The sequence below is a fragment of the Pygocentrus nattereri genome, chromosome 14 (genome assembly GCF_015220715.1).
Source record: "Pygocentrus nattereri isolate fPygNat1 chromosome 14, fPygNat1.pri, whole genome shotgun sequence".
Taxonomy (NCBI): Eukaryota; Metazoa; Chordata; class Actinopteri; order Characiformes; family Serrasalmidae; genus Pygocentrus; species Pygocentrus nattereri.
The window spans coordinates 31,305,001-31,321,873 of NC_051224.1; the positions used below are offsets into that span (position 1 = coordinate 31,305,001).

Genomic DNA, 16,873 nt, shown 5'->3' on the forward strand with positions numbered 1-16,873 from the left:
CTGTGAAAGACTGCACCATCAATAGTGCAACAATTCAAGAAGAACGTTTCTCAACGCTTTTCATCGTCTAGGGTACATAATATCATTAAAAGACTCAGAGAATCTGGAAAAATCTCTGTATGTAGGGGACAAAGCTGAAAACCAGTACTTGCTGGCCGTGATTTTCGGGTCGTCAGGCAGCACTGCATTAAAAACAGACAAGATTCTGTTTTTAATGCAGAAATTACTGCATGGGCTCAGAAACACTTATGAAAACCACTGTCTGTGAAAACAGTTAATCACTGCATCCACAAATGCAAGTTAAAACTCTAAAACGCAAAGAAGAAACCAGATATAAACAGGATCCAGAAATGCTGCCACCTTCTCTGGGCCTGGGCTCATTTAAAATGGACTGAAGGGAGGTGGAAAAGTGTCCTGTGGTCCACGAATCAACATTTGAACTTCTTTTTGGAAATCATGCACACTGTGTCCCCCGGGCTAAAGACCACTCAGCTTGTTATCAGTGCACAGTTCTAAAGCCAGTATTCATGATGGTTTAGGGGGGCATTAGTGGACATAAGGGGGGCATGTTTGATGTACACATCTGTGAAGGCTCCATTAATGCTGAACTATATATACATGTTCTGGCAACATATGCTGCCATCCAGATGACGTCTTTTTCAGGGAAGGCCTTGGATTATTTCAGCAAGACGATGTCAAACCACATTCTGCATATATTACAGCAGCACTGCTCTGTGTTAAAAGAGTCTAGGTGCTAAACTGACCTGCCTGCAGTCCAGACGTGTCACTACTGAAAACATATGGTGCATTATGAAATAAACAATATGATAAATGAGCCCCTGAACTGAGCAACTGAAATCCTGTGTCAAACAAGAACAGAAAACATTTCACTTTCAGAGCTACGGTAGCGTCTCCTCAGTTCCTAAACACTTGTAGTGTTGTTAAAAGAAGACGTGATGAAACACAGGAGTAAACCTGTCCCCGTCCCAACTTTTTTGGAACATGCTGTTGGCATCAAATTCAAAATGGGCAAATATTTTTCAAAAATCATTAAAATTTCTCAGTTTCAACATTTGATATGTTGTCTTTTTAGTATTTTCCTTTAAAAATATGATGTACATGATTTGCACATCATTGCATCCTGCTTTTATTTACATTCTCCACAGTGTCCTAACTTTTTTGGAAATGGGGCTGTATAATCTGTACAAATAATACAATTTTATCAACCATTTTAATTGTTTTTCAGATTGTTTTAGCCCCTTAAAAATGTTCATATTCGTCAGACCCTAGTCTGAAGTTTGCTTTTTCAGTTTTGCGCTGCAGTTATGAAGCTAATGTCGCTAACAAGCAACGAAAGCTCATACAGACAACATTCCCCAGTTAGCATTTGCAGTTAGCATATGGCAAAAATCCCTAAATCAATGCATATTTGCCTTAGACTGGGTTGATTTGTTAAGTAATCTTAAAAAGACTTGCTTTTGCGGTTTCTGACACTATACTGAATAGTGTCATCTATAAAATTGGACAAAAGTACATCACATAGCCCAAAACAACAGTAGCGGTTATCTTGAAGCCACTTGTATGTGTTTTTTTTACATAGAACAGTTTGTTACACAGTGGCAGAAACTGCATGAGCAAGTTTATATTTGATATGACTCAACAACTTGACACAGTTTGTGCTGAGTGTAGTGATGATTTAGGCATGCCACAATTAGCCCGATGCTACATTTCCACTACTTGTTAGCTACATTGGCCTTGTAGCTTCCTTTAGACACTTGTCTTGGCTGATGGGCTACATTTGGGGACAGCAGAAAACTGTGTATGTTTCTAAATTTTCAAACTAATCCATCAAGTCCATCATGATTTGACTTTGCGAGCCCTGCAAACACAAATTTGTGTGCGTTCTTTCTGTGCCACAGCTAACTTTCCATCTCTCGAGCTGACCCCTGTCACGCTCCAATCAGATTTCAGCCGGTGCCAAAAAGTGTTAGATCACATGATCATTAATAACGTCCAATGAGGTGGACACAGGGAAGGGTGGGTGAAGACCGATGGAGTGGCCATGTGTTCTGAAGGAGAGCGGCTAATGAGGCGTGACAATCAGCGAGAGAGAGAGAGAGAGAGAGCGAGGGAGGTGAAAAACATAGGAAAGAAAATAAAGCAAGCCAAAAAGCTGATCAAGCAACAAGAGGTCATTTATAGACATTAATTATTCACATTAAATGTTAAATGTTAATTATCCACATTAATTACTAAATGCTATTTATTTACATCATGGAAAACTTTAGACCAGACGCTGCGTTCACAAGGCCTCAGTGCATTTAACTGAACAACATCGCCATAAACCAACTGGAGTGAAAGTATTAACTGGAAACGCCAAACCGCCTTTGGCCTATTTACCCTTGAATTCCACCAATTTTTCCACATTTTTGTCAATTTCATCACTGAGGTGTAAACAAAGATACTCAAGAGTGATGTGATATGAAATGGTAAGTCATATAGAAATTTACCTAATTTGATTTCTTAAGACGGGTAGTGATAGGAACCAGGGAGCGGCAACGCAAATGTAGCCGTTTTATTTACTACAGAAAAAAAGAATGATGAACCTACGCATGTCTGAGTATGGCAACAACATTATAACACAACACTTAAAACCATTTTCACAGAGCACAATACGCATCAAAATATCTCAGCACACAAATGCAATGCAACGCAAGGGCACATTTTAAATACCATGCCACTTTAAATCCAAGTAAACAGCACTAATCACGCTCTCTTTGTAATAAAATATGCATTTAATGTTCTTTATGTGCTGACAATACCCATTATATATTTAGAAAAGCATCTCACTATGATTAAACTTATCATGATAACAACATATAGCCCACCTGAACTTCAGAGCTTTTACATGTAATGTTGATAAAGCTAAAATTAGTTGCCTTTACCCTAAATTGATATTAAAAAATAAGTTTTATCTATCGTAAAACAATGCCTCAGATATCAGCCAGTGTTTTCGTACCTTTCGTACCTTTTAGGGGCGTGATGTCTAGTTCCCATCACCACCACCGCGACACATTCTCTAGAAAATAGCATTTCATATCAAACTGCTTTGAATAACTTGGTTTACTTTAAATCTGATTAAATGTACAGAGATTGTATGAAATATTATAAAATAGGAGTTCCCCTTTAAACCCTTCAGATGTCTGGTTCCAAACATCATCCCTATGAACAATTCTGATTCAGTGAGCTTCTATAGAACCAAGCATTTTGCATTAAATCAAAGCCTATTTATGCTCATATTTTGAAAAAAATCATCTGAATTTGCCTTTAAGAGACACACATTCTTCAGCTTACATGGTCATATACCACCTACTGTGGCAAGGTAGGGGCCACATTTACCCATGACCACTGCTTGTGTGTGTTGAGTCCAGGTAGCACGACCACTACATCAATCTTGATGTACACTCAACTCGCACAGACTGATTTATGACCTCGGTTCCTCCTCTTTTCTCCTCTTGCACATCATGTTCTCTCTCCACTCGTAATGCCTTAATCACATTTCCTCAGGGCTGAGGTCCCAGACACACTGAATCTATCCCAGAATCTGTTTCTAGCTCTGAAATGCAGGTGAAGGTTCTCCTGTTCGTTTGCCTTTTTCTCCCAGAACTCCACTCGTTCAAAGTAAACAGACTTCACACTGAGAAAGAATAGCGTGCCATTCCTTTTAATAAGAGCTGAATAAAACCCAAGGCTGAAACGCTTCCAGGAGAAAAAAAAGGCCAGCCGAATACTTTAACAAGGGCTCTAAACTTTTACATAAACCCCAAAACCCTACACCACGAGAAGATCAGTTCATGCGAGCAACAGAACAATAGTTTGAAGCATTGTTGAAGAAGGCCTGAACCATTTTTTCCAAATGCATGTGTTTAGTTGTGGCATCCTCTTACGCCACAAGAAGTAGTTCCATCATTCCAGTCTGCTGAGTAGTTCCTCCACCATTGGCCAGCTGAAAAGATGGTTTGTTGGCCGTGACTGATTCAGAATTTGACATTATTCTTCCAAAGTGGGCTAAAGAATGGCCCCCAATACAAATGCTATCTGGGGTGGCACGGTGGTGTGGTGGGTAGCGCTGTTGCCTCACAGCAAGGAGGGCCAGGGTTCGATTCCCCGGCCGGGCGGCCAGGGTCCTCTCTGTGTGGAGTTTGCATGTTCTCCCCGTGTCTGCGTGGGTTTCCTCCGGGTTCTCCGGTTTCCCACAGTCCAAAAACATGCAGTCAGGCCAATTGGACCCCCTAGGTGTGAGTGACTGTCTGTGTCTGTCTGCCCTGCGATGGACTGGCGACTTGTCCAGGGTGTGTCCTGCCTTCCGCCCGATGACTGCTGGGATAGGCTCCAGCACCCCCCCGCGACCCTGGAGAAGTGGCTTAGAAAATGGATGGATGGATGGACGGACAAATGCTATCTTTTTCAATGCCTTCGCTTTTTCATTTTTGGATTTGTTAAAGCACGGTTAAGAGACGCGAGAGATGCACAATTGAAATCATCCTAGGACAGAATCAGATTTCTGCACTAAAAACATGCAATTGACAACTGAAAATAGGCTGATTCATCATTTTTAAGTTGGCTTAAAATATCTTTGCTGATATTTTGATGTAAATACTGTGAGCCATATAAAGGCCCTTGCACTGTATCTAAAGGGTCCTACACCTATACCAAAAAGTTGTAGACTCGGTTGTCTCGTTTTCGACGTAGTACATTATTTGGTTTGTGTTATTTAAATAAGCAACTTCTTATATAGTTACAAATAATAATAACATAATAATATTATAAATTGGCAGTTCTGGCTCATTATACAGAAAGTGATATTACGTATGCTGTAATATAGACTAATAAATGTACTGAAAATGTGCTACTATAGTTTATTTATCCCACACGGTTTGAGCTTTGGGTTTAAAAACAGGGCTTAAATAGACTTAAATGGACTTTCGATTGACTTGGCTTTTAATTATGTCTATTTTATTATTTAAAAATCAACCTTTCATTTTACATTTACGGCATTTTGCTGATGCTCCAGAGCGACTTAAAATTTGATCATTTTACACAGGTAGGCCAAGGTGGTGGTAGGAGTCTTGCCTAAGGACCCTTATTGGTATAGTGTAGGGTGCTTGCCCTGGTCGGGGATTGAACCCCAGTCTACAGCGTAGAAGGCAGAGGTGTTAACCACTACACTACACTACACTAACCAACATTATTTGTAACAACCAAAACAATCACAACACCACCCAAGCTTTACAAAATGTTTCAGTAGTTATTGTTTCATTCATGACAATTGTAGCTAATTCTAAGCATAATTTAAATGTGCCAGCCAGAACATGACCAGAAAACACAGCTTTTAACAGATCTACACACATAAAATCTAAATATTTTTCATTAAAATACACAAAGTTTCACTAATGTCATTTCTGAATGTAATGAACATTACATTACATAACATAATGTACCACCAATTCTTAATGTTACATCCATATATATATATATATATATATATATATATATATATATGAGGGTTTTTTTTTATTTTATTGCAACTATATATATATATATATATATATATATATATATATATATATATACATTAATTACACTACTATCTCAATTAATATTTAATATCTTGGGTTTATATAGATCTTAACTTAATCCTTAAATATCTACGGTCTGAATGTTTTTATTTTGCACTCTGAATACAGTTTCAAAATGTATTTTGAAAAATACATCTTTCAGGCTCAAAAAAGGCATAAAGTCATAAAAGTTTTAGTGTTGTGAAAGTCAACTTAACTGACATACCTAGTTGACTGCAGTCATTGTAAGAAAATAAGAAAAAGTGTTATTATGCATTTTGTTTCTTTAAGCTTAAAAGCTTTATTGTTTAGTTAAGTTTATTTAACCAGCCCCCCACATCCCACCTCAGCAACAAAGTACATTTCAAATCTGTGTGAAACACTGATACAGTACACGTTTCAGTCAATTACACTGACTCATCTGAACTGACCTCTAATGTAATGACAATCGCAGCCAGACAGGCCTAAAACTAAAGGCCTAATTTGCTACCACTTTTAGCACAAGCATAATGTCCTAGTAAAAACCAATTACACAGGCACTGGGTAAGGAATTCATCATTTTTCCGTCATAAGTCACGCTGCTGTCAGCGCTAACTGCGCTAAGCACTGAAATGAGTGAGTAATGTTGGTGGATTTGGCCGTTTCTGGATGGGTACAGAACAATAGTGAGGAACGAGGGCAAAGTGGAGACTGCAAGCCATCCACACACACACACACACACACACACACACACACACACACACACACACACACACACACACACAGCCCTCGGAGTTAAATAAACACACATAAGACACCTCTATCTTCCTCAGCCATCTGCTCATGCTAACTCTCTGTCTCTTGCTCTCTCCCTCTCTCTCTCTTTTTTTCTGTGGAATGTACAAGCTCCTTAACTGTCCAAAACTTTCTACCTCCCACTGCCCACAGAAACTGAGAGGCTGAGAGAGAGAGAGAGAGAGAGAGAGAGAGAGAGAGAGAGAGAGAGAGAGAGAGAGAGACCACCATTAGCAGCAGATCAGACAGATGGTACATTGACATCAATATCTGTACCTACAGAGACCAGAGGTTCACTCACTGTGTCGGTTGTGGGAAGGGAGGGGTGGGGGGTGGGACCCAAATTGTTAGAGAGAGTTACAATCAATTACCCCCTGTCTTTGTGGAGATGGGCAGGGGAGGGGAGGAAAGTTAAAAAAGAGTCGGACGAACAGAAAAGATGAAGCACACAGGGGCCGCTCATGCATAGCCTAAAGACGGGTGGAATAAAGACGTGACCAGGCGCCAAACCCTGGAACGTCAATGGAGCTAAATCTGAGCACGCAGACAAAAGAAACTCCAGCAGCTTCCCAACATCTGAGGGCCATTTCCTTTACAACCTGCACTTACTGGCACGTCATTCAAAGCCTATGTAACCTATAAATAAATCATGACATGTAACAATGATGACTATTGGGGCTCTAGTTTACCACAATTAACACTATCTTACCTGATTTTGTCCCACAGTGTATCTACTTTGGTAACATAGATAAGTATGTGGAACTTGAGCAGTCACTGTTCTAGTGGGTTCTTATTACTTTAACTGTAGAAGGAGCAGTATGCTAAGCCAAAACTGAATGGGTTAAGATGGAGCATTTGAACAAAATCACATACTATAAATGCTTTAACATTTTTCATGTAAAAGAATAGTCATTTTCTGAACACTGAGTAGCCTAAAGCGATTTCATACTGCTGTTATATGTTTAAGAGCTTTTAAACTCAAGTTATAGGAATTTAAAACAGCGCCTCATATACGTCTGTGAGCGCAAACAGCCTATGAGCTGCTCCGCTCACCAACCAATTGGCACTCAGAAGCGGTAATGCTGCTGCCCAAAACCCATTTACTATAGAAAAAAGGAAATATATAAGAACATTTTCTTTGCTTTTTTAGTGAAATACATCCTTCTACTTTCTCAAATTCAAGGAAAGTTTTAGATAAGTGATTAAAAAACTATTTTAACTTTTCCTTTTTAGCTATTGAGCTCCATTCCCTCACATTCATTGAGGACTTGATTGTGGGTGCCCTCTGGCATTTTGCAGTCATGCTTTTGATATAATGGGGGAAGCAGGAAGTGGCCAGGCTCCTCATAAACCAGTTCTGATATCAACATAACTGAGAAATCATGTTATAAAAGGGGAGTTTACATTTTTACCATTTTTGTAAACATTGTACAGACTCAAACAAGTTAATTCAGAGTGCTTTGGTGTGAAATGTGCTGTTCTACAGGAATCTGTCCAGAGTTATGTACAACAAGATGTCATAGGAACCAGGCATCTCAAGCAATGAATGCCTCTAACAGCCATCTCATAGAAAACTATTACTCAGTAAGGTAATGAATGCAAAGCCTTAGAAATTGGTTAATGAGTACAATAATTCGAGATCTTTTCATATATGTATAGTCATAACCATCCTTGTTTTGGAGAATAAATGGCTATATTTGTATTGTAAACATTGCAACTCTGTGTTCTGATAAAAACCATTGCTTAAAAAAATCTACCTACAATTAATCATTTCCCATCAAACCACTTTGAATAACTGCATCTCAATTTACAGACATTTCCAAAAATTGGTGGAATTGAAGCTATATTTAAAGGCAGAAGGCATCATTAAAGGAAGCAAAAAAGGGTTAAAGGAAAGAGCTCTACAGTAGTTCTGGTTTGGTCACCTGATCAAGTCATAAAGTACGGAATGCTCACAGAATTCACTTCAAATTCTGAGGAGTCTGTAATAAAAACATACATTTTAAGGATATTAAACATTCCAACGTAAGTGTTGCATGCATGACAGTATGCATTTAGTCTGCATAGATGATGAACTGCCAACCATTGACTTGTACACACACACTTCCCTGAAAGAAATGCACTCTGGAGAGGCGCTTTTTCCAAAGCAATAATACAAAACACGTTTCCTAACAGGAAGCACCACAGCAGCCCTTCTGGGCTGTGCCGAGCAAGAGGAAAAAAAATCCAATTTATACACGCGTATCATCAAGCCTGTAATAACATGAAATTTTTGGTTCCAGCTGAAATTTCCTAAACGCATATATAGAATCACATTTGGTTTTCATTTTAGGAGTGGCTTGGCCTCAGCCACCCCAAAAGCCAAGCTAAAGTTTTTCTCATTTTTTTTAGGCTGCACAGGATTTTAACTCCATCCCGAGGGGACAATTTACCAGGAGCGCAAGAGAACCATCACAGCGGTGCAATCGAACTTCAGCTTTAAGTATTTCTCCTCTTGCTTTCTCTGGAGAGAAAAAAAAAATCTATTCAACGGGACTTAGGAGGTCAGCCGAATTTAATGGTCACTTATTGCCCTCTGAGCTAAATCTGGTGGCACAAAGCAGGAGCCCTGGGACCACCCGGCACTAACCCGGCCCCAAGTGCTCAAATCCAGAGTAATTCCCTCTCGCTCTGTGGGAGACAGGTATCTGAGAGAGGCTAAGAGGCTACAACTCTCTCGCTCTTTTTCTCTTCCCCCAGCTTTCCATACTCTTTGTCCCAACCTCCTCCCGTTGTTTCTGGACTGAAAACAGCACTGAAAAAATTTACGATTCTCCGCTACACACTCCACCCCCTGTTGGGACGCGATTAATATCAGTAATCAGTAAAGCTGTCTGACGTCTTGATTTGTGGAATTCGCAGCAGCTGATAACGCAGCTCTGGCCGTTCACTGCAGGAACTCGGCACACAGGATGCAGCACACACACTTTCCTCTCCGAGACAAAACCCACTAAAGCTATCAGAGCTGTGCTTTCTCGGAGCTGGAACAATAAGGCTATCTTGCCACAGGCTCAAAACTCCTCCTAAAACAAAGCTGACTTACTCAAGTTAAAGATAATATACATTCAATGCACTCCAGACCTCTCAAAAATCAATGTGTAAATACATGGACAGAACTCAGAGATGTATGTGTGCTTTAACTGGACAATACCACTACCAGCTTTTCCATCAGAAACCTTCATATGAGTCCATCTAAACCAGGCCAATGGCTTCAGCATATGTTACAGCAGAGCACAGAATTCTCATTATGTTTCTTTGGAGCCCTTCTAGCACAATATGCAGGAACCATCAGCATCCAGACATATACACAAAAACAGATCTCAATTAAATTTCCCTGTAAAATGAAACCTAAACAAACAACACAATAACAGCTAAGCAGAAAAGCCAGTAAACCAAGGGTGACTCACCTCAGCTTTCTGAGTCCGGGGCTGGCTGGCCTCAGTCTCTATGGCATAAACGTCCAGTAGGTACAGGTCCACCCCCTGCTCTCTGTCCAGTTCTGTTGCTGTCTGGATCACGCCCGTGTGGCGCCCGATAGTGAACAGCCTCCCTACGGCCTTGCCGCCACTCCGGACAGACACGATGAAATACTCCACCTTGGTCCCCGAGCCACGAGGGCTGGATGCGTCCAAGGATATGACGTTGGTGCCAGGGGGCTGCCCTTCCTTCAGAATGGTGATGTACTTGGGCTGGGAGAAGACTGGCCCATCTGTTCCCTGGAGGATGATGGTCAGCTCTGTCCTGGACATCTTGCGCTCTGTGCCATGGTCGGTGGCAGAAACAGTCAGGCTGTAGATTAGCTTTGAAGGGATGAGCTGAGAGGCCACTCGTATGTCACCACTATACCTGTCCATGATGAAGGTGTCTGAGTCACCTTTAGCCAGCTCATACTCCACCTCTCCGTTTGCACCCTCATCTGGGTCAAAAGCCACGACCGTTGTAAGGATTGAGCCAATGACGATGTTGGCTTCAGCCACCAAGGCATTCTGGGAGATAAAGTTAGGAACATTATCATTTTGATCCGTGACCCATATTGTGACATTTTTCAGAGCAAACCGACGGAACTCGACAGGAACTGCTTGATCTGTTGCTTTGACAGTCAGCTCAAACATGTTGGAGAACTCTCGGTCGATCTCACTGCTGGTGAAGATGACCCCAGTGATAGGGTCAATACGGAAATGGCTTCCTCTAGGCATCTGCTGGACAATGGAGTACTCCAGCTGCCCATTAATGTCTGCATCTGTGTCATGAGCTGTAATGGTCATAATGGAGGTCGAAAGGGGAAGGTTTTCAGGGATGGACTTAAAAATATCACCTGGGGTGAAAACAGGGGGATTGTCATTGAAATCTCGCACGTGAATAACAAGAGGGATGGAGGAGGATCTGGGTGGCCTGCCATTGTCCTTGGCAGTGATGTTGAGTTTGTAGACAGACTGAGTTTCATAGTCCAGCTTTCTGACAAGGAAAATGCTGCCAGTACTGGGGCTAATACTGAAAGTGCCATGGTTGTTGTTAGCCATGATGCTATACATTATGTCAGCATTAGAACCTGAATCTGAGTCTGTTGCTGTAATAGATGCCACTAGTTCTCCAATTCTCATGTTCTCAAGAACATCTACTGCCATGGTGGACTTAGGGAAGGATGGGGAGTTATCATTCTCATCTAGAACACTAACACTTAGCAGGCAGGAAGAGGACAGAGGGACAGCACCAGAATCTTCAGCTATGATCTTCAGAGAGTAAGAGGATGTTGCTTCATAGTCCAACTTTCCCACCAATGTGACCTGACCAGAACTGCTGTCAATGCTAAACTGGTTCTCCTCATTACCCTCTGTGATATGATAGCGCACCAGTCCGTTTTTGTTCTCATCCACATCTGAGGCAGAAACCCTCAGCAGCTGTGTCATGTTCTGTGCTGACTCTGAGATTGAGGCCTGGTAAATGTCCTTGTTGAATTTGGGTGCATTGTCATTAATGTCCTGAATATAAACCTGCACTTTGGCTTGGTCTTTGAGAGGCTTGGGAAGGCCCTGATCAGATGAGATGACTGTGAAGGTGAACACAGCCGCACCTCGCTGCCTCATCAGAGATTCCCTGTCCAACTGAAGTGTGCTGGTCAACTCTCCAGTGATGGCATTCAGCTCAAAGTTTGGCTGAGGTGTTTCAAAAGCATACCTTACTTCACTGTTTGGACCAAAGTCTTTATCTTCAGTGAAAACACGTCCGACCAGAGAACCACGCGGTTGCTCTTCTTCAAAACGGAACACATAGTTTGTGCTATTGAAAAGAGGACGGTTATCATTGACATCATCTAGAATGATGGTCACATTAACACTCGCACTCAGTGGTTCTACAGCTCTGTCCCTTGCTACCAGTAGAAGACTGTACCTGTCCTGCACTTCTCTGTCCAGGTCTGCCTTAATATACAACTGTCCATCAGGGAAGATTCCAAAAACATCATTAGTGTTCCCGGCTGTGATGTCATAAACTATTTCTCCATTTAGCCCAGAGTCTTTGTCAGTGGCCTCCACCTTGAAGAAGCGACTGTTCACAGGCTCCGACTCCAGGATGACAACCTCATAAGAAAGCTGGTCAAATACAGGAGCATTGTCGTTGACATCATACACGCTGACCGTCAAAATGAGTGTGGAAGTGCGCTGGGGGATACCGAGGTCCGAGGCCACAACCTCCACCTGGTACGAGCTGGTGGAGACCTCTAAAGGGCCAGTGAGTGTGATGAGACCATGTTTCTCGTGTATATGAAACAATCCTTTGGGATTTTGTCGGAGGCTGTACACTATCATGCCATTAGTGCCTTCATCTGGATCAAAGGCTTTAACCTGGGAAATGTGATGTCCTGTGTTCCAGTTCTCCACAGCACTCAGATGTTCCACAGCATGGAGAAAATGTGGAGCGTTGTCATTCAGATCCTTCACTGTGATGTTTACTAAAGCTTCACCTGTGATGTCCCCACCTCTGGCTATCACTTTAAGCTGGTAAAATGCCTGTTCTTCTCTGTCTATCAAGCTGATGGCTGTTATTTGCCCTGTGCCACCATTAACAGCAAACAGGCCTCTTTGATCTCCTGATGCTATCAGGTAGGTGATATTAGTGTTCAGGTCAACTGTAGTGGCAGACACTGTTCCTATCACAGCATTAGGGGGTACATTCTCAAACATCACAAAGCTATATTCCTTCTGACCGAAGATGGGGGGGTTATCCTGAGTGTCAACCACAGTGATAGTGATGATGGCATGTGTGTGAGAGCGCAGCTCTCCTCCATCTGTGGCTGAGACCTGCAGCTGGTAGGTTGTTTTCTCCTCTCTGTCGAGAAGCACCTGGGTGGTGATTTTACCAGTGTTGCTGTTGATGTGGAATTTGGACGTATCGCCAGCTGTGATGGTGTATCTGACCGTGCCATTTCGCCCCAAGTCAGGATCGGAGGCAGATACGGTAGTGACATAAGAACCTGGCGGCTCATTCTCTTTAACGTTAGCGAAATACTGCACAGGGTAAAACACTGGCCGATTGTCATTAATGTCTTTTAGCGTGACGTTGACTTTAGCAACAGAGTGTAAAGGCGGAGAACCTGCATCAGTAGCTTTAACATACAGCAGGTAGGAACCCTGGTCTTCTCTATCTAGCTCAGTAGCAGTACTTATCCTCCCCGTGACCGCATCTAGCCGGAACAGCTCCTGCACGTTAGCTGGTGTCTCTGGGTCGAAGGTGAAGCGCACCGTGCCATTGGCACCAAGGTCCGAGTCTGTGGCGGACAGTAGTAGCAGTTCGCTACCGGCTGGCGAGTGTTCAACCAGCGCCACGTGGTAAGTGCTCTGTGTGAACGTGGGGACCTGGTCATTCACATCGGTGATGTTCACGATCAGTTTGGTGTAAGAAATTTTGGGCTGCAGTCCCTGGTCTTTCGCACTGATGTTCAGCACAATCTCAGACGCCGTTTCCCTGTCAAGCGCCGCAGCACTGGTGACCAGGCCGCTGTTCTCGCTAATGGCAAACCAGCCCAGGCTGTTCCCTGACACTAGTGAGTAGCGCAGGTTAGCGTTCTGCCCAGAGTCACCATCAGTGGCTGAGACTCCTTTAATATAGCTGCCTTTGGGTACATCTTCACTAATGTCCACCCTATACACTGCTTCCTGGAATATGGGCGGGTGGTCATTAATGTCATTCACAAATATGACGAGGCTAGCGAACGAGGACCGAGCTACTGGCTTACCGTCGTCAGAAACAGACACAGTGAGGTTATAAGAGGATATGCGCTCTCTGTCTAGTACACTAGCCACTTTAATTAAGCTCAGGTTAGGAACGGGGGAGGTGTGCACTTCAAAGTGGCCTTGCTCATTTCCCCCAAGTATGGAAACAGATATATTACCATTAGCTGTGGAGGAATCTGAGTCTGACACGGTCAGTAATGCTACCACTGTTCCAATCTGTGCGTTCTCATCCACAGAGGCAAACTTGGAGGTGGTGGGAAAATATCGAAATTTAACCACAGGGTCATTATCATTCACATCGAGAAGTTTAATAGTTGCTTCTGTCCTGCCTGAGAGAGAGGGCACTCCATTGTCTACAGCGTGGACAGTAAGAGAATATTCCTTCTTAACTTCATAGTCTAAAGCCTCTTTAATTATTATAGTACCTGCTTTAGGGTCTATTTGGAAAGGAGTTCCTTCATCTAAAAAGTACCTGATGTCTGCGTTGGCCCCCTCATCCTGGTCTGAGGCTGTTATCTGTAAAACACTGGATCCTATGGCTGCATCCTCAAACACACTAGTCTGATACTGATCCAAGTCAAACGCGGGTGGGTTGTCGTTAATATCCTGAATGGTGACGTTCACCTGCAGGTAGCCGTATTTTTTAGGCTCCCCTTTATCCTCCACTTCGATGAGGAGCTGGTAGAAAGGCGTCAGCTCTCTATCCAAGCCCCCCGTGGTCACTAAGTGCAGAAACGCGCCCTCGCCGCTGGGGTTCACCGTGATGTCCAGACGAAACTTTCTCTGCTCGTTGCCGTGCACTATCCTGTACGTGGTGTGGTCCACACCGTTGCTGCCGATGTCCGCGTCCGTGGCCGTGTCCAGGATGACCTGCCGGCCGCTCGTCGCGTCCTCCTTGAACGACACGACGATCGAGGCGTCCGGGAAGACGGGCGAGTTGTCGTTGATGTCCAGCACGACGATCCGCACCTCCGTCGGGTAGGTGGGCTGGCTGGACAGCACCACTATGTTGATCACGCTGCTGGGCAGCGACTCGCGGTCGATCACGGACGACGTGTAGACCACGCCGGTTGTGGCGTTGATGGCGAACAGCCGGTGAGTCTCGCTGAAGCGGTACGTGAAGCCCGGCCTCGTCTCCACCGTGCCCACGTACGTGCCAACCGGCTGCTCCTCCAGCACCTGAAACTCTTGGCGGACTTGCGAGGACGAGGAGCACGGAGAGGAGGTCCACAGCGTGAAGAGCAGCAGGTGAAACCCGGCCAAAGTCCTGCGTGAAGACGCCATAAGTGCAAGTCCCAGCCCACCTTTCTCGGACAGATCCCTGCAGCCAGATGCATCCACTCTGGGACCCTTTCCCCCCAGCGCTACAGCATTGTGCGTAATCCACAAACTGGAGAAGAAAAGCCAAACAAAGTCAAACACAATCCAGAAGTTGCCCCTTTACAACTGCCAAAGTGCTCCTTGTTGGTTTGTGCAGGATGCAATTTTGCCCCATGCAAAAAGCGAAAAAACGAGCCCTCAGAGAAACAGACAGATCCCAGCGCTCAGAGTTTCCATTGTCAAGAACGGTGAAAAAAGTTCCAGCTCACGGGAGAGAACACCAAACAAAGGAGAGCTCAGAACGGAAAAAGTCACTTCCCCGCTGGAAGAGTTTGCTGGACGCCTGGAAAAAAGTTCCTCTGAGCCCGTTTGAGGGGTGAACGTCAACTCCTCGTAAGTCCAGTGCGATGAGCAGCTCCACTCCTGCAGACCAAACTAAGTCAGAACAAAAGCCCAAGTTGAGAAACCCCCACCCACCGGTGAGTCCATTGGACGAGGGGCTTTGACCCCGCCCGCTGCAGGCTGCTTTCCAACGGAGGGCTAAGCTGATTGGTGGATTCCAGTGTCAGTCAATCCTGATGAGGACAAACTCTTTGGCAGGTAAGCGGACCGTTATTCCTCTATAATAACAATGATCAGGATATGAAGCGCGCCGGAGGAGCTTTCAACCAGTGTTTCCACCTTTTGAAGTCAATGTACGGACGCAGGAATGTACAGGTGTAGTTCGTACTGATTCATTGGCTTAAACATTCGCTAAACAACTTTTTTTCATTCAGAAGATTTTAGCGTTTAAACGCTTTCGCATTCAGCCAGCTTTGTTGTTTATATCCCTTTCATTTGTAAAAGGCGAATTCAAGCGTTTTGTGAATGTAACCATTTAAATTGCTTTTAAAAGTTTAAGGCTCAAACGAAATGACAGCGGCTGAACGGCTCGTTCTGCATAGCTGCCGTTTGTACTGTTCACGGCTGCGCTGGTTTCATTGTTTCTTTAATAGGCGGGTACTGCCATCTATCGGCCATTACTATGAAGTACACCTAGAGGAGCTACAACAAGAAATGAGACGGTGAATATTTAGTAGTTGTTTCTATTATCAGCACGTAATATAATGCATACCATTCTGCAGAAGACACTGTAAGTGTAAGGAGATATTATAAGATTACCTTATAACTGGGCTTTTATTTTGTACATGAAAATGAAAGGACTAAAATCTTCTAATGCTTCCCTATTTTGGGATACCTTTTACCAATGTAATTGTCCAGATTCTTTTGTTTTTTTCCTCCAATCTTTATGTATAAAACTTGTAATCATGTATATTGAAATAATGCGTATATATATATATATATATATATATATATATATATGCTGCGATGGACTGGCGACCTGTCCAGGGTGTATCCTGCCTTCCGCCCAATGACTGCTGGGATAGGCTCCAGCACCCCCCCCCCGCGACCCTGACGGAGAAACGGCTTGGAAAATGGATGGATGGGATGGATGGATATATATATGTGTGTGTGTGTGTGTGTGTGTGTGTGTGTGTGTGTGTGTACAGTAAGATTTTGTTGTTGTTTTTTGGGTTCAGTTCCTTGAAGTTTACAAGGAAAGTTAAAGGAATCATCAGTTGCAAGTAATATACTTTTTTTTCTATTTAAAAAAAAACACAAACAAACAAATAAGTATATAAATAGACAGATAGATAGATAGATAGATAGATAGATAGATAGATAGATAGATAGATAGATAGATAGATATCGGTAATGAGTTTACAGATGCATGAAGACACTGAGGTAACGAGAGTTTTTAATCATTTATTTTACTTGAAATATTTAAAAAATGGGAAAAAAAACAAAAAGTTATTTTAAAATAATTTAATTAGCTGTAATTATATTGTCAGT

General features: G+C 43.0%; 1 protein-coding gene across 2 annotated transcripts in view; it reads right to left on the reverse strand.

Moving 5' to 3' along the window:
* LOC108434526 (protocadherin Fat 4) overlaps positions 1 to 15,368 on the reverse strand; it is a 150,975-nt gene extending 135,607 nt beyond the window's left edge. For both annotated transcript variants that reach the window (XM_037544670.1, XM_017709724.2), the window contains exon 1: positions 9,839 to 15,368. In XM_037544670.1, coding sequence (XP_037400567.1) covers positions 9,839 to 14,944 — 5,106 coding nt within the window. In that variant the 5' untranslated portion in view covers positions 14,945 to 15,368. The remainder of the gene's footprint in view (positions 1 to 9,838) is intronic.
* Positions 15,369 to 16,873: the final 1,505 nt, after the last annotated feature.